At 42.5% G+C, this 18,701-nt stretch overlaps 1 protein-coding gene and 1 non-coding gene across 2 annotated transcripts in view; one reads left to right on the forward strand and one right to left on the reverse strand.

The window, feature by feature from the left end:
- The window catches only part of BCL2L13 (BCL2 like 13), a 91,032-nt gene extending 76,963 nt beyond the window's left edge, over nucleotides 1-14,069 (forward strand). Inside the window, exon 7 of the mRNA XM_069491617.1 lies at nucleotides 12,477-14,069. Coding sequence (XP_069347718.1) covers nucleotides 12,477-13,283 — 807 coding nt within the window. The 3' untranslated portion in view covers nucleotides 13,284-14,069. The remainder of the gene's footprint in view (nucleotides 1-12,476) is intronic.
- Nucleotides 3,056-3,162, reverse strand: LOC138397669 (U6 spliceosomal RNA). The gene has a single exon (XR_011235802.1). It is a non-coding gene; the product is annotated as a U6 spliceosomal RNA (small nuclear RNA).
- Nucleotides 14,070-18,701: the final 4,632 nt, after the last annotated feature.

Consider the following 18,701-nt stretch of genomic DNA (forward strand, 5'->3'; position numbering starts at 1 on the left):
GAGTGCTGTGGCATCATCATAGCTACAGCGACCTCAAACTCCTGGGCTCAAGCAATCCTCCTGCCTCAGTCTCCCAAGTAGCTGGGATTACAGGCACTCGCCACCATGCCTGGCTAATTTTTCTATTTTTAGCAGAGACGGGGGTCTCACTCTTGCTCAGGCTGGTCTCGAACTCCTGAGCTCAAGGAATCCTCCCACCTCAGTCTCCCAGAGTGCTAGGATTATAGGCGTCTGCCACTGTACCTGGCCTTGACAAACTTGTTGATCTCGTGTTTTAGATGAGATGAAAAGGTCCTCTAGTTGTGGAACAAAGAATGTTCTTCAATCTTTTGTTAGCTTTGAGCTGTTAAAAATAAAGGGGAAAGTTATTTTGTGCTAAATTTGGTGTCAGTTTGTTAACTTTTCCCTTATTTCTTCATGATGGAACTTTTGAAATTTCCATTTCACTTATCTTGGCTTAGAGCCCCAAAAGTCTCTTTTCTGAGAATTAAAATTCTTACCTATTTTGTTATGGCCCTTTTTTTATTTTGTTTCTGCTTTTGCTTTTTTAATCAGTTCTTGCTATTAGAGGTTCTGTTTTTAGAAGTTCAGGTAATTAACTTGTTGAGAATTCCTGTCTGTGAGCACTTGGGACCTCTCTGGCCCTTGGATAACCCTTCTATTTGAAGAGCTGTGCAATTATAAGGCAAGGCTACATCTTTTGACATGGCATGAAAACAGATTATAAAACTTGTAGAGTGTGAACAGAAAGTGAGAGCAGATGTGATTCCAAGATTAAGAATAAAGGGCCGGGCCCGGTGGCTCACGCCTGTAATCCTAGTACTCTGGGAGGTGGAGGCAGGTGGATCATTTGAGCTCAGGAATTCGAAACCAGCCTGAGCAAGAGCAAGACGCTGTCTCTACTAAAAAAAAAAAAAAAAAAAAAAAAAAAATAGAAAGAAATTAGCTAGACAACTAAAAATATTAGCCGGGCATGGTGATGCATGCCTGTAGTCCCAGCTACTCGGGAGGCTGAAGCAGGAAGGATTGCTTGAGCCCAGGAGTTGGAGGTTGCTGTGAGCTAGGCTGACACCACAGCACTCTAGCCTGGGCAACAGAGTGAGACTCTGTCTCAAAAAAAAGAAAAGAAAAATAAGAATAAAGAACATATTAAAAAAAAAAAGAATAAAGAACATACCAAATAACTCAGGAGGTAGGAGTTTAATAACATTTTTTAAGTGTTTTTAATTTTTTTGATGAAAATTTTTAAATTTAAATGAAAGACTGGCAGGGTACAGTGGTTCATACCTGTACTCCTGGCACTCTGGGAGGCCAAGGTAGGAGGATTACTTGAGGCCAGGAGTTCGAGACCAGGCTGAGCAAGAGCAAGACCCGGTCTTTACTAAAAATAGAAAAAATTAGCCGGGCATGGTGGCGCATGCCTGTAGTCCCAGCTACTCGGGAGGCTGAAGCAGGAAGGATTGCTTGAGCCCAGGAGTTTGATCCAACCACTTCACTCTAGCCCAGGAGACAGAAGGAAACTCTGTGTCAAAAAAATTAAATGAAAGACTAATAAGAATACACTGTTTCAAGTCACTCGTAGTGAGGTAACTGATATTCTTTGACTATTTTACGCAACTCTGAAAGGCAAATTATTTAACAAAAGAGTGTGATCTTATGTGTTTCTTGGGATGTTAGACTGTGATTGACTTATTCAGTATCGTATTTCTGTTAACTTTCCCAACTTTTCACTTAACAAGACTTAGCCCAGTTTGGAAATATCCATAGTTTCTGTAATGAAAAAATTTTAATCTTCAGCAATGCCTCATTACCTTTCCTTTTAGCCACGTTGCAGAGGTTTGAGGGTGGAGGATCCTATAGCTGCTAAGCCGTATTATTAGTTTCTCATTTGGAGATTTTGAGAGGGCAAATAAGTAAGAGAAGTATACTAAAGTTCATGAAGGACAAATAGGAATTTTGTGCTACTTTATGCTATTACTGTTCTTTACTACCTTTTTCTTCTTCCTTGTAAAATTATTCTGTATTTGAACCTTTCTTTTTGATGCTTACAAAATGGAGTTCCTTGAAGAGATGATTTAATGAACAGATAATCCTTGGAGTGTATAAATCATGTGACGCAGAGAAATCCCTTTTTAACGGGGTAGAGGATGTGCGTGACTCATTAGAATTGTGTTCTGGCAAAAGGTGGGTAAATATAACTTTACAGGAAAATCTAGCTTAACTGTTTTTTTTTGTTCTTCTTGTTTGTTTTTCTTTTTGAGACAAAGTCTCTGTCGCCCTGGGCTAGAGTGCCGTGGCGACAGCCTAGCTCACTGCAACCTCAAACTCCTGTGCTTGAGCAATTCTTCTGCCTCAGCCTCCTGAGTTGCTGAGTCTATAGGCACATGCCACCATGTCTGGCTAATTTTTTCTATTTATAGTAGAGATGGGGTCTTGCCCTTGCTCAGGCTGGTTTTGAACTCCTGACCTCAAACGATCCTCCCTCAGCCTCCCAGAGTGCTAGGATTACAGGCATGAGCTACAGTGCCTAGCTTAACTATTGATCTGGCTTTGGTGACTGGGTTTTCCTCACTCGTGAACCTCCAGTCTTTCAAGAAAATTATAGAAATGGTTCCGAGTAAATAATAACTGTTTTCATTCATGATAATTCTTCATTATTGATGACTTACCAAGAATGAACAAAGCTTGGGTTATTACTGAAGTGATTTTAAGTATTCAGTGAATGAAATGATTTACCTTACAATCACTGAAAAGTCTAAGTCATTTTGCCTCTATCTGTTTATTGTGTTAGAGTATGTCTGGGCTTTGGATATGATAGAGAAAAGGTAAATTGATTATAGCAATTTACCCATTTACATTTAGCAAGATATAATGTCTGGGTCCTACCTTTATTAAAGATTCTAATTTAATTGTTATGGGTTGCAACTTTAGCCTAGGAATTCTTAATAGTTCTACAGGTGACTTTAGGCACAGAGTTTGAGGACTTCTGTGTTACATAATCTCCCCAGCTAGATTTCAGACTCCTTGAAACAGAGATTATAATCTTTTTTTTTTTTTTTTTATGGAACGCTTCACGAATTTGCGTGTCATCCTTGCGCAGGGGCCATGCTAATCTTCTCTGTATCGTTCCAATTTTAGTATATGTGCTGCCGAAGCGAGCACCAGAGATTATAATCTTAAACTTCTCTCTTCAACATAGCAATATGACTATGAATTTATTATATAGCTGATTATATACTTAATAGTTAAACACACCCTGAACATAAAGGAGTCAATTATTTAGTTGTTAAAACTAAACTAATATTAAGAAAGCCACCGTGGAAGTACAGATTTTTAATAGGTATTGTAGAATACAGATGCTCCTCAATTTATGATGGGGGACATCCCAATAAACTCAATCACAAGTCAAAAATATGGTAAATTGAAAATGCATTTAATACCTTGATAAACTTGTGGTAAAATAAAAAAATCATAAGTCAGAGGCCATCTGTACAAAGAAAAGAAATAGTTGTGCAGTAGTGTAGGGCTTAATCAGGAAAGGCTTCTTTAAAGGCATATAGTCACATCTTGACTTGTGTTGAAGAGCAGAAAGGATTAATTAAATGAGTTTTGGAATCCAACTTAGGTAGCTTGGAGGGACCATGACTCGGAATAATAGGAGACTTCTGCTAGGACATAGAAGGTGTTTATTATGTTCTGAATCTTTTATGTTTGAGCTATTTATGATACATCCTAAACTGAACTTTACGTATGAAAAGGCAGTTCTGAAATGATTTAGTCCTGTTCAGACCTCCACTGAGTGTCTTTCTTCTTTGTGTATAGTCGAAGTTGGAAGACAGATGTATTTCCTCTTCAGAGAGACTGGCAGGTCTAGAGCAGCAGATAGTGGGACATGTTATGTTGCACAGAAGGAATGTTCCGTCCACGTGGGTTGGTGGTTCCAAGGCAGCAATCATGCAGAAAGAGAAGTGAGGGCTCTTCCAGCGGAACAGACTCCAGATTCAAGGCCTAGACCAACTTGTCTAACTTCTCAAAGACTTTAAGGTTAATTATTTTATTAATATAATTATGCTAATTATATATAATTGTATTAATGGAATAAATATGCATGAAATCCTGTGAGGCACATGGGGGAGTGGGGCTGAGAAAAGAAACCAACAACAAAAATGTTACAAAAATATACTCTTAGTCTCCAGAAATTTATAGTTAGGGAAATAAGGCAGATACACACTATGTACTGTATGTTTTACAGCAGAGAGTAACAGATAAGTCCTCTGAGTTTAGAAGTCATGAGAAGGATTCAGACGGGCGGAATTGAGGGGGAGAGCATTCTGGGTGGATGGGGCTTTGAACTCTGTCTTCAGCACCAGTGCTATGTGAACTTAGACAACAGAAACACAGGTGCCGTCCATATATGTGGAAATACAAAGATGAATAAAGAGCTGTACTTAACAGTACCTGAGGAAATCCAAATAGCTAATGTTCAGGGCTTCTTTTGTATCAGAGATGGGACCGATTTTCCTGTCAGCCAAGCATTTATTGAGCATCACCGTTTGTTTGGTATATGTTAGGCATTACTTGGGGAATAACAAAGAAGTTTAAGGCAGTTTTCTCCCCTTGAAGGATTTATAATCTAGTTGGGGAGATTACATGTAAAAATATTCTGAAGTGTAGTACAAAATATATCATTACAATACTTTGTGTGGCCCAGACTCAGAACTATCTAGGAGTTCAGGAGAAATAAGAGGGGGTTTGGATATAGGGGTACAGAAAGGATGGAATTTAAGCCAGACCCTGATAGAGCCAGATCAGGGGTGTTAAATTGGGGTCCATGAATATGCTTCAGAGAGCCTGAATATCCCTTAAAACGATATGCTGCTTTGTACAAATGTACACTTTTTTTTTTTTTAAAGAGACAGTGTCTCACCATGTCACCCAGGTTGGAGTGCAGTGACCATAGTTCACTGCAGCCTTGAACTCCTGGGCTCCAGTGGTCCTCCTGCCTCAGCCTCCCAAGCAGCTAGGACCATGTGCACGTGCCACCATGCCCAGCTAATTTTTTATCTTTGTAGAGAAGCTATGTTGTCCAGGGTGGTCTTGAACTCCTGGCCTCAAGTGGTCCTCCTGCCTCAGCCTCCTAAAGTGCTGGGATTACAGGTGTGAGCCATCACACTTGGCCAAAAAATGTACAATTTTAAGGGAGTGATCTCACACCTTTCATCATGTTTGCAAACATTTTCTGCTCCCCAAAATGTTAAGAACACCATCATCTACATGAATAAGGAAACAGGGCTTGGGGATTTAGTACAGCACTTGTGTACTTGCCAAGATAACCCTTCCCTCTTATGTAGAACACCTAGTAAATGATTAAGCCAAATTTGGGCTAGATGATGGCTCCAGGAATAGAGAGGAAAGATTGGCTTCACCTCCTCTAATATTCTTCACTGTGCTGTAACCTTTTAAAAATTTATATTTGGTTGCCTAGGAAAACATTAATGTGCTCAAGAAGGGATAATGTATTATTCTAAATATTGTATGACTTTGCCCTATTGCTTTTTAAATGAAGGAGTCAGATAATTAGAAATGGATTTCAGATGTAGGACTACTCTTTTATAAAATTCAAACTGAGCCTTTACCTAATGGCCAGATGGTGCCTTAGATTCATTTTTTCTGCTCTGAATTATTGATGGTATATAAGAGGTTCCATTAGGGGGGCAGGAAGTTAATTCATTTCTCAGTAAACTAAAATCTTGTCTTTTCCCCTCAGTCTTGTTGAGTCTGACAAAGATAGAGGCAATGTTTTATATCCAGATAGACACTGATATTTTCCTTTCCACGCATTGATGTCGTCCTGATCTCTCCTTCCGCGGCTTCATCTGTCCTCACTCCCTGCCTTGTACCTTGGAACACTGAAGAGCTAGCAGCCTGCAGATACTGCGATGTCTTCCAGCACCACAAAGTGCTCTTCCTGCTGCCTGGAGCATCTTTGTCATCTTTCTTTGATCTGTTCTTATTCTTTAAGATCCAGCTTTGTTGTACTCTTTTCCAGGAAGCCTTCCATGAATCTCCAGATAAGTATTCTCCTTTGTGTTGTCAGAGTACCCTGTGTTTGTCTCCTTTACCAGATTTTAAACTATATTTTAAACTCTTTGAAGGCAGAGGTGTTTTTTTTTTTTTTTTCCTTTTTTTTTTTTTTAATAGAGACAGGGTCTCACTCTGTCACCCAGGCTGCAGTGCAGTGGCATGATCATAGCTCACTGCAGCCTTGAACTGTTGGGCTCAAGTGATCCTCATGCCTCAACCTCCAGAGTAGCTGGGACTACTGGACTACACCACCATGCTAATTAAAAGAAAAAATTTTTTTTTTGTAGAGATGAGGTCTTGAACTCTTGGCCTCAATCGATCCTCCTGACTCAGCCTCCCAAAGTGCTGTGATAGTAGGCATAAGTCACCACACCCAGCCCAGAGATTATTTCATTACTAGCACCTACAGAAGCAACTACCTCAGGAATAGGAGAAATCCAGTATGGCTGCCAGATTCTTGGCTTAGCTGAGTGGTGAAAAGGTCCTTTCCATCTCCAAGTTGGATTGCAGACATTTAGGAGTCTTTGTGTTACTTCTGATGAAAGATAGTGATTGCTTATATTAGAATAATAGCAGAAAATGTTGAGAGAAGAGGAAGAGATGTATTTGGATATATTAAGATACATTTAGGCATAAATATATTGACATATATTTGGTACTTAAATAAAGGGAAGGAAAGATGATAAGATAGATGCTAGCTAAAATTGGAAATTATTAGGTATGGCTGCAGTCCCCAACTCCCAGGCTGCAGACAGCTGCTGATCCATGGCCTGTTAGGAAATGGTCTGAGCAGCAGGAGGTGACCCGCTTGCTGGCCAGCAAGCGTAGTTGCATCTGTATTTACAGCCACCCCCCATTGCTTGCATCACCGCATAAGCTCCGCCTTCCTGTCAGATCAGCAGAGGCATTAGATTCTCACAGGATGGCAAACCCTACTGTAAACTGCACGTGCGAGGGATCTAGGTTGCGGCTCCTTATGAGAATCTAATGCCTGATGGTCTGAGGTGGAGCTGGGGCTGTGATGCTAGCGCTGAGGAGCGGCTGCAAATACAGATTATCATTAACAGAGAGGTTTGACTGCACAATAAACATAATGCACTTGAATCATCCCGAAACCATGCCCTCCAGCCCCCACCCCCTGGTCTGTGGAAAATTGTCTTCTGTGAAGCCAGTCCCTGGTGCCAAAAAGACCAGGGACCAATGAGGTATGGGTACGACAGAAATGATGTAGAATTGGTATTTTTAGTTTATATTCTTCGGTAGAACAAGCATTATCTCTGGCTCTCTGTATGCGGTGAACTTTGCTCTTGATGGGTGTACAGCCTTCTGTGCTGCATTTTGTTGTGAAGGCACTCTTTGCTGGCATTCATTATTGATGATGGGCCCAGAAGTGCTGAATGGTTTTATGTTACTGTTATACTGATGAAAACATGATGAGAATTTGAAAGAGATGAAATCCCATAAGATTATAACTGTGAAGGTCTCTTTTAGTCTTACGGAGTTTGAAGTCTAGGAAAGGAATCCATATGAGGAATGGCACTAATGGCAGAGATATTTTTAAAGATTAAAAACATTAATTAGCATAGACTATTAGTCACTCTCATAGAACTACTTTTCAGGACACCTTGTTTATCCTCGTTTCCTTTAGGTTCCACCTAATTACAAGCACCCCACCCCTACCACAATTGGTTATTTTAATAGCCAACTGTGTAACAGTCTTGTTTGAAAATAAAAGAGAAAACTCTTACAATTCAACAATAAAAAGACAACCCAATTTAAAAATGGGCAAAAGATCTGAATAGACAGTGTTCCAGAGAAGATACACAAATGTCCAGTGAGCACATGTAAAGGTGTTCGACATCATTGGTCACTAGGGAAATGCAAATCAAAACCACAGTAAGATTCTACTTCATACCACTAGGATGGTAATAATAATAATAATAATAAAACCCAGACAATAACAAGTGTTGGAACAGATGTGGTAAATTTAGAACCCGTGTACTTTGCTGGTAGGAATATAAAGAGGTGCAGTCACTTTGGAAAATAGTTTGGCAGGTTGCTTTTTGAAAAATAGCTTTGGAAATGTTTTCTGTATTTTTAGGAAAATAGTTTGGCGTAGAATTATCATATGATCCAGCAGTTTCACTCATAGGTATATATTAATATATTCAAAAGAATGGAAAACAGAAGTTCAAACAAAAACTTGTACGTGGACATTCATAGCAGCACTATTCACTATGCTAAAAGGTAGAAACAATCCAACTGATGAACTAATAAGCAAAATGTGGTATATCCATGCAATGAAATACTACTTAGCCATAAAAAGAAGTACTGTTACATGCTACAACATGGATGAACCTTAAAAACATTATACAAACTAAAAGAAACCAGACACAAAAGGCTATATATTGTATGATTCTATTTTTGCTTCCCACAGTAGGCAACTCCATAGAGCTAGAAAGTGGATTAATGATGGCCAGAGGATGGAGAAGGGGAGAATTGAGAGTGGCTACCAAAGGATTGCTTTTTGCGGTGATGGAAACGCTCTGGAATTAAACACTGGGATAGTTGAACAACATTGTGAATGTACTAAAAACCACTGAATTGTAAACCCAGAAATGGTGAATTTCATGAATGTGAATTTCCATACTAAAAAAAGATTAAAAATTAGTACCAGTTTGTAATAGTATTTCCATACGCCCTGCCCTTCATTGGAGACACGCGCAGCATCCAGACATTGAGGAGCTTCTCTTCGCCTGGCTCCAGGTATTTCACAGCCCGTGTTGAGACTGTGGAATATCCACTGCTCTCAAGCTCCCAGGAGTAGCAGAGCCCTGCTTGTATTTACAGTTTCTTAAATGAAAATAGATTTGTTTTACTAAGTCATGACCATTATAAAAAATTTATATACTACATCCTTTTCTTGTAATCTTGCCCCTTAGAAATACCTCCTACAGTGGTTTGTTGTACATTTTTCTAAACATTTCTATTTGCTTATATAAACATTTTAGTGTATCTGAATGTATACAAATAAGTAAATATGTACATATGTGTTTAATACATGAAATCATACCATCCATTCTCCATGTACCACAGAGCCATAAATCATGTGACCATATGTGGCTCTGCTTCTGGGTTCTATGTCTAATTGCCTATCTTTGAATAAAAGAGATACTAGGATATCTTTAATTTCTCTCAATAATACTTTGCAGTTTTTTATGTAAAGGTATTGTACAGTATGGGCTTCCTTCCACATCAGACTTAAAATTTTACTTATTCTAATAGCAGTTGTTATAGTTTCAATGAACTATATTTATTTATTTATTTATTTATTTTGAGACAGAGTCTCACTCTATTGCTCAGGCTAGAGTGAGTGCCATGGCGTCAGCCTAGCTCACAGCAACCTCAAACTCCTGAGCTCAAATGATCCTCCTGTCTCAGCCTCCCGAGTAGCTGGGACTACAGGCATGCGCCACCATGCCCGGCTAATTTTTTCTATATATATTTTTAGCTGTCTCTATAATTTCTTTCTATTTTTAGTAGAGATGGGGTCTCGCTCTTGCTCAGGCTGGTCTCAAACTCCTGAGCTCAAACGATCCGCCCACCTCGGCCTCCCAGAGTGCTAGGATTACAGGCGTGAGCCACCGCGCCCAGCCTTCAATGAACTATATTTATTTTTAACCTTTCTTGAAGGTACTGAAGTCTATTTCCAATCCTTCCATATTAAAAAGAATGCCAATGAAAATCCCTGCCAAATGTGTATGTTTGAGATATGATTACAGCTTCTGGTTAAGATATTCATCTCTTTCTTACTTAGCTGAACTGAACCAACAACCACCCCCCGAAGCCTGAATGTCCTCCCTCTTGCCTCCCCCACCCCCAGTCCTTCCTCTTCTGGACCTTCCCGAGGGCCTAGATTCAAAGGGGCCTCCCCAAGGCTGAGGAGAGCTGTCATGCTCAGAGGCTTGGTGTGCTAGAAGCCCTTTTGCCCTTCAAAGCCCGTGGCCCCTCCAGTTTGCCTGATTGTATCCTATGGTATTGTAGTTTTCTAAAGAGAGATTTCACCAGTTTTGTGATGTCTCTACTTGGAAGAGGAGGGGAAAGTTTGTAAATTACCTTCCCTAGCCAGGGAAGGGTGTTATTTCAAATTGCTTTCACTTCTTTACTGTTCTGTCTACTTGGTGTTTTAGAGTAGCTCTTTACCTACCACCTACCACCAAAACCACAAACAGTAATAACAGTGTAGAAATAGCATAACTTACTGGTTACTTCCTATGTCCAGGGTGCTTTGCTAAGCACTATAAACACTAGACCTAATTTTTAAAACAGTCTTATCAAGTCAGCCATCCCCATTTTATTTATGGAAAAATTAAAGTTTAAAAGGTTAAGCAAGGTATCCAAATTCACACAGCTGGTACACAGTTGGAACTGAGATTCAAACCAGTTCTTTTTGACTATAAATTTGTATTTTTAATTACTGTATTATTTTGCCTCTCTGCTTATTCCATATTCATACAATATCCTTGATGCCTGCCAGGACCTCTTCCTAAGGAGGTTGGAGCAAGGGCTGAGTTAGAATGTGGCACAGTAGGACGTTATGACTGTGTGACTTGTTTATTTGTATTTCTGATTTCCTTTTTTGTGGCGTGAATAAAGACGTTTCTGATTTATATTTGATCCCTGGTATTCCCAGAAAGTTTTTGGTCTTGGTTGAAGAATAAAATTATTCTTGTGCAGAGGCATGGCAGCCATAATCGTAAAATGAAGTAGGAATTAATTTACTTTCTCTGTCCTATTCAAACTCTCTGTAACATTTATGAGTATTGTCTAGCTTTTTTGTAAAACTGTCTGTAGATCTCTGTGACATTACATTGCATCCGTTCTCTTCCTGCCCTTACCAAGTAGTTCTTAACCTCTGGGTTCACCTGGCCTCCTGGGCACACACCTGCCTTGAGCTTACTGTGTCATCTGGAAATGAGTTACTCACATGTCGGTCTCCACAGCTGGCTGGTACGTTTTGTAGGAACAGGAAATGGGTCTCCTTCTTCCTTATGACCCGCATGCTGACACAGTCCCCAGCAAGCAGCAGGCACGTGGCAGTGAGAACTACGCCACTGGTCTCGGTCGTTTGTGCTGAGACTCTTGCTAAAGACGCGAGAGTCCTGCATGTCTAGTTTGTCTCCATCCTGGCACTGCTATCAGAGGAATGTTAAAGCAGACCTCTGATTGTAATTTGGAACCTCAAGGACTTCAGTGACCAACTGTTGCCTGTTGAGTAAAGTCTGTATTTCTTAGCGCTCTGTCATTCAGGTTCTCCAGGGCCCTGTGCTAACTCAATGTTCCTTTTCACGTACACTGTTGTCTCATTAAACTGGGCCGCGTGCTGCCCCCTTTGTTCTCCCTCTGTGCCTTTGCTGCCGTTGAGTCTCTACATGCCCTGCACTTGCCAGAATCTTACCCGTTCTTCAGGTGTCCAGTATAAATGCTGGTTCCTCCATGAAGCTTTCTTTTTTGTTTGGTTGTTTGTTTTTTATATTTTTTATTAATAGTTTCCACATGCAGCATTGGCCTCCATGGAGCTTTCTGTGGTCTCCCTGCCTTCCCTGACCCTTGCTAAAAGAAGTCATCTTCCCATCTGAACTCTTAATAGCACTTTAACTGTGGCATTATTTTTATACCCTAAGTGATGAATTCCTTGAGCACAAGGTCTTGCCTTTGTTTTCTCTGCTGTTTTACATTAATTATTGCATTGAGTATACAGGTTGGGTATCCCTTATCCGAAATGCTCGGGACCAGAACTGTTTTGGATATTTTCAGATTTTCGAATATTTACATATACCTAATGAGATGTCTTGGACGTGGGACCCAAGTCTGAATATGAAATTCATTTATGTTTCATATACACCTTATATACATTTTGAATAATCGTCTGCATGAACAAAGTTCTGTGTTTTGACTGCAGCCTGTCACATGAGGTCAGGTGTAGAATTTTCCACTTGCGATGTCATGTCAGCACTCAAAAAGTTTCAGATTAAAGATGCTCAACCTATCTACAGCCACACCACCCTGAATGCGCCCGATCTCGTCTGATCTCGGAAGCTAAGCGGTGTCGGTCCTGGTTAGTACTGGATGGGAGGATGCTCAGCCTGTGTCTGAATTACAATGAATATAAATTAACTTTTGATTTTTTAGTTTCAGGAAAACCGGTCAGAGGACTGTCAAAAATTCTTCATTGGCCTATAAATAAATGCATTCAATTCAGAAACTATGTAGGTTTAAACAATGTATTTATTCCCAGAACTTCAGTTTAGGAAAGAATTTTTTTTCCAGATTGACATTTATTTTTTAAATATTCGCCATTCTTTATATTGACTCTCCTCCTCCTTTTCTAGGGCACTATCTTTAATCTGGAGTCAGAGGAGGAGGAGTACCCTGGAGTCATCGCAGAAGATAGCAATGACATTTATATCCTGCCCAGTGACAACTCTGGACAAGTCAGTCCTCCAGAGTCTCCGACTGTGACCACCTCCTGGCAGTCGGAGAGCCTGCCCGTCTCGCTGTCGGCGAGCCAGAGCTGGCACACGGAAAGCCTGCCGGTGTCTCTCGGTCCCGAATCCTGGCAGCAGATTGCCATGGATCCTGAAGAAGTGAAAAGCTTAGATAGCAACGGCGCTGGAGAGAAGAGTGAGAACAACTCTTCTAATTCTGACATCGTGCACGTGGAGAAAGAAGAAGTGCCCGAGGGCATGGAAGAGGCTGCCGTGGCCTCCGAGGGCCTGCCCGCCGGGGGGCTGCAGGAGGCGCCCCCCGAAGCGCCAGCACCCTTGCTTCCACAGGCCACTGCCACGTCCTTGCCGGAGACGGGGGAGCCCGGTGCAGACGCGATCGCAGGTGAGAAAGCCAGCCCCGCTACGTCCCTGTTTGTGGAACTGGATGAGGAAGAGGTGAGAGCAGCAGCAGCGGAGCCTGTTGACGTGGAGGCGGCGGCGATCCCTGCGCTGGAACCCGCGACAGCGCTGCTGCGCGAGGAGGAGCCAGCTGGGAGGAGAGAGGGGCTTGCAGAAGAGCCCTCCCCTGCTGGGAAAGCAAAGGCCATGCCCTTGTCGGAGGGCAAGTCTATACTGCTGTTTGGAGGGGCCGCCGCCGTCGCCATCCTGGCAGTGGCAGTTGGGGTAGCACTGGCTCTGAGAAAGAAATAGCAGATTTTTTTCAGAAGAGGAAGAAGACAAAAGAATCTGAGATTTTAATTGTATTGGCTGGAAATCGAACCGGTAGCAGCTGATGGGACATTTGTGGAACACTCTGGGATAACTGGGGACTTCTCAACACGGCAGCGGCGTGATCACGCAGTAGGGCTTGAGGAGAGGGTGTTCGTAGTCGTCTCAATCCCAGGGGCCTTGGCTCGCGCTAGAGCGGCGATCTTACAAGTAAAGTACTCCCTCCAGAACAGGGTTTCTCAGCCCCGCGGGGGCGACACTTCCATCGCTCTTTGTTGTAGGAGGCTGTCCTGCGTATTGTAGGGTGTTCAGTGACATCCCTGGCCTCTACCCACCCCACTCCCAGTGACGACAACCAGAAATGTCTCCAGACATTGCCAAATGTCCCCTGCGACAAAATCATCCCCTGTTGAGGGCCACTGCTTTTGAGGGGGAGGGTTAACTTAGGAAAATTGGGGATAGAAATTCCCAAAGGGGCTCAGCTGCTGACTTGTCGGCTCTTCACCTCGACCCTTCATCTTCCTGCTGAACAGGCTGTGCCGCAGCCACCCCGTCCCGGAGTGTGAGGGTGCTTGCCCCGCACGCCTCGGCTGCCTCTCAGGGACTGCCCTGTCCTCTTCTCCCGGGGTCCTGCCAAGATCCCCCAGGAGAGGGCTCACTCTGTACTTCTGCTCAGACCCATCAAGTCCCTGAAGCTCCCTGCAGCTCCACTTTGTAAAGATGCTGCCTTTAAGAATCTTTACAAAAATAAATAAATACAACATAAAAGAGACCTAGGGTCGGTCCCCTTCCTGGGAGTGCAATTGTAAGTAACTCTGGTAGAGAGGCATTCGTCTCGTGTAGAGGCAGGAGGATGGCCTAGATGACCTACTGGGGTCTCTTCCAGCCCTTTTTGTCAGCAGTCACCCCACTAAGCTGCGGTTACTGCCAGCAGCATCTCTGTTCCTGAACGGTCACTGTCTATAACTCTGGGCTAGTGTGATTTTTCCAGTATCTGACCTCAGTCTTACTACTGACCAGTTCTGTGGGTCTCTTGCCACAAGGTAAAGATTTTCATGCTTGGGCTTACAGAACCAGTTGGATCATAACTCTTATTAAATGGAGAAAGTCTTCTAAATATCATTGAATAAAGAACAGGCTACCCTTGAGTTTCTAGTTTGTCTTTCAGAGTTCAAGAATGGAGGCGTCTCTGCCTAAACCCTTCACAGCCCAGATGCCTGAGTAATAAACCACAATGATCCTAATCAGTATATGCTAGCTGAGGAGCAGCAAAATCTTCTTTCATCTGGCTGATCGCACTTCTAACGAAGGGATGGAACCGAGTCATTCCATGCCTGAGGGTCACGGCGTCACTGTGCAGGGCACACATGCTTGATAAAAAACAGTCATCTCAGATTTATCTTAGTAAATGTAACAAATTACTTTTTAGATCCTCAAGTTTATAATAAAAATACTTTACCTACCCTGATCACTAAAACCTGATGTTTTAAATGTGCTTTCTTTTTGAAATTTATTTTTTAAAATAAAGTCTTCTCCCTAAAGCAATACTGTTTAAAAGTTGGTCAAGAAAAGGCCTGAGAGTATGTTTGTGTGTCTTTATGTTCTGAGTTGTGGTGTCCCAGTGAGGGGTGGTGTGTAAGGCTTTGGGTGCACCTTGATCAGCGCAGCTGGAGGAGGTGAGGGCGCAATGCAGAGTTTTCTATTTGGGCTCTGGCATCTGCACTGGATCATTCTGGATTCAAACTGATGTGTTTGCATAGGTTAAGAGCAGAGAAAACTAGTGAGTTTATCTTGAATTTTGTTGTTGTCTTATAATAAAATATTTTCCTTCCAGTGTTAACACTTAAACTTTGGATCCTCACACCCATTGGCTGGGTACATTTAAGCACTAACGAAGCCAGGTTCATTTCTGAGCTGCTCGAAGATCCAGGGCTCAGGATATGTGGGTTTATTCCCCACAAGAGGAAGGAGTAGGAAGAAGTGTGATAAGGACTGGCTATTGCTGCTTTATTTCCCCACCTGTCCAACATTAACCCAAAGTGGTTTGGCCAATTGTGTTTTGCTAGGTAATGGCAAATAGCTGTTCTTTACTATTGGCTTTCTCTAGAGTGAATCTTTGTTAGTTCCTTAGTGACAGGATGAGTCCCTGTTCTTCATGTCCTTGTCCTCTGCCTCTGGCTGTGGGGGGACAGCCCTTATGAGGACTGCTGCTTACAGGGGCCCCTACTCTTAGCTATTACACTTTAAAAATTATTTCTCAAATTCCCTGTCCTCTTTTTTGCTGTTCCTTCCTGCCCCGTGACTGACGCACCATCTAAGGTAGAGGGAAGATTCAGAATAAATCCAGCTTGTTTAAGGAAGAGGGGAAGCTTTTGTTAGTCCTTGGAACTCTTCTCAGCTGCTGTATTGAAGGTCATGCTTTCTGACTGCGTGGCAAAGGCCAGTGAAGGTTTGTTGAGGAGGAAACAAAGCCAGAATTAAGGAATGCCAGTTTATCCTGTCTGTAGTAAAGTGATAATTCTGGGTCTACAGAATTCAGTGCCTATAGTGTGCCTTAGGGGACTCTCATCGTTGCCCTCTAGAGAACATTCTAGATAAAGAAATGCAGCTGTTGGAACTGGTTCACCTGTTCCCCACCCAGAGGCATCCTTGAAACCTCTTGCCTGTTTCTGTACTGTCTCTTATCAAACGCAGCCACTACCTACCTAGCTCTGTCCTGGGGGAGTGAACAGGGAGCCCAGAGACACGGTTACTTGAACCGCAGCCACCGCTGATACCTTCAGCCTTTGTGCTAATCCTCTGATGATAGAAAAGTGATGCCTGCTCCTTGCCTTTTTCCCTAAAGGCATGAGATGTGGACAAACGTCCAAGTTTCACATTTGAATTTCTGAATTATTTTGAAATGTTTTATAGAAATAAAAGGTTTTATAGCTAAGAAATTTTTCCCTTCTTTCCTTTCTCTTACTTTCTTATGTCTTTTCATACAAACTTACCTTTCCAAGACTTTGAGGTGGTAATTCTATTCATCAGGAGGGGCTTGTAGGCTGTCTGATCACTGACAGAGACAATTTAGAGCCTCTGAACTAACTCCCCCCCAAGCACTGCCTCATTTAAAGTCTCAGCAACACACCTGATACCAGAAAAATGTTCCCTCTTCTCTGGAGGACCAAGACCTGCTGTTAGTGGTAACCTCCCAGCTGGGTGATCAGTCTGAGTTTAGGGTGTATGTTTTTTCCATATTAGAATGTCCTCAAAAACTTTGCGTGGGTTATTATGTTAGCAAATAGTAGTTGAGCACTTACAATATGCCAGAGATTGTTCTAGTGCTCTCACTGTCACACTTCTAAGAGCCATTCCTATTCCTTTTACTCCCATTTTACAAATTGTGGGCACCTAATCAGAGTTTAGTACCTTTTCTAAAGTCTTCTAGTGTAAGAGAAGGCAATGGTTTGAATTTTTCTGACTCCAAGTCTAGTACTTTTTCTGGTTTTTACCATTTTTGTGACCCTGCAAAGTAGTATTGGCAGGTGCGGTGCGGTTGTGTCAGTTGTTTACTGCACGAGGGCAGACAGGATGACTTCTGATGTTCAGCCTGTGCTTTGCCTAGCACACCGCGAGCCCTGGGACAAGGGGAGCCTGTTTCCTCTCTAATATCTAGAAAGGTGCCATATGGGCTAGGCAGAGCAGAGGTTATGTCCAGGACTGTTTTCAACTTCTAATGGTACCAGATGTTTTCCCTTTAGACAGTGAATGAGATGCCTCGTTACAGAATTGGCAAGTGTCACTGCTGTCTCTTAAACAAGCTTAGGCTGCCTGACACGGGAATTATCACCACGTGCTAAAAGGGACAGGTGAAGACAGCGCCGTGATGCATTTCTCTTTATTCTTCTTAGTTTGTTTCTTTTTATCCGTCAGGTAGGGGTCGGGGTGAAGTGGGCGATACGCAGGCATTGCTTGGCCTTGTGCCAGACCCGCACAGAGGTCACGGACTCGGGAGGGCTGACCAGGCACAGCCACAGGACAGCTCGCTCAGAGGCCGTCGGAGGACTTGCCAGTGAAAACCTCCACAGCACAATGTCAAGCTGACTATAACCTTGGCTACAGAACACCAGTTCTGTGGCACAGAACAGCGGAATTCAGTCACTATTGTATGGTTACTTCATAATATAAACAGGGCGCCATGGAGAGTTGGAAACTATCATGTTCCTAAAATACGAATATATCCGGTCTTCCCTTTCTTCACACACGACTCTTTAACTCCAGCCTGCTTGCCACGTTCCCGTGCATTCAAACCATGCGGGCCCTCCGCGCTCGTGTTTACAGAACCCCCCGCCAGACAGCTGCTTCGCTGTGAGCTCAGGTTGGAACTGTTCTCAGGGACACTTGCAAGGCCTTGTCATAAGTCAGAGGTAGCAGCTGGCTCAAGGTGACTCTTACCTTGTTCTCACCTCTCCTAAGCGGAACTTTCATAGTGATACCACTCACTCTAGTGTTCTTTGCACCACTCGAAGAAACTGGTTAATGAACGTTCTAGTTCGAACAAAAGGTTTGACGTGTTAAGATTACTAGTTTGTTGCCTTTCACCAGGAAAAGGACGTTCAAGTACAGTTCCTGGTTAGAGTCTGGAATAACTCGGTTTGTTCCTGATGGTTTCCAGCAAGAGAAACCATCAGGGTTCTCTTATGTGGGTGGGTCCTTGGCCAGCACCAAAGGAAAGGATAGAATTTACTTTTTCCTAGTCTTGTATTTTTCCTGCTATTGTAGTCTTCCATTTCTTTCTTTCAGATTAAAAGTGCCTCTTCCTGCCTCATTCCTTAAGCTCAGTTTACTATTGGTTCTAATGCTCTCATCTCCTGAAAAATGCTGGAATTAAATGGTAATTTGGTAATTAACATAGCATTTTGCTTAAGCAGCGTGTATTTCCTCCTGCATTCAGTTCCACTAGTGCTTGCTCCTTGCCACAGCTCAGGGCTGCTCAGTTCTTTACTGTGGATTATTCTGCCTGCCTTCTGGCCAATTTGCCCTTCATCAGGAGAAAGGGAATAAAAAATTCAAATCCATGGACTGTGCTTTCTGTCAGAAGCAAAGTGTTGGGAAGAACACACTGGAGGTTGCAAATGAGATTCGAAGATAATCGATGGACTCAATCCTATGGTAACCTTCTGCCCTTGGCTTAGGTGGGATTTTTTTCGGATAATAAATCGTGTAGTCTTTGTAAATACATACCTTTTTGACTCCAGGTTCTGACAACCAGATCATAACACTCAAAGGACATGCCCTATGCTAGTTCTCAGCACAGCTTAATCAAGTTGTTGGACAATAAAACCAGGCTCTGGTGCCGTGTCATCCTTTAAGGCAGCCTTGAGGCTCCTAAAGGGTGAGGTCGGGAATGATCTGACC

This window comes from Eulemur rufifrons, chromosome 16 (assembly GCF_041146395.1).
Source record: "Eulemur rufifrons isolate Redbay chromosome 16, OSU_ERuf_1, whole genome shotgun sequence".
Lineage (NCBI taxonomy): Eukaryota > Metazoa > Chordata > Mammalia > Primates > Lemuridae > Eulemur > Eulemur rufifrons.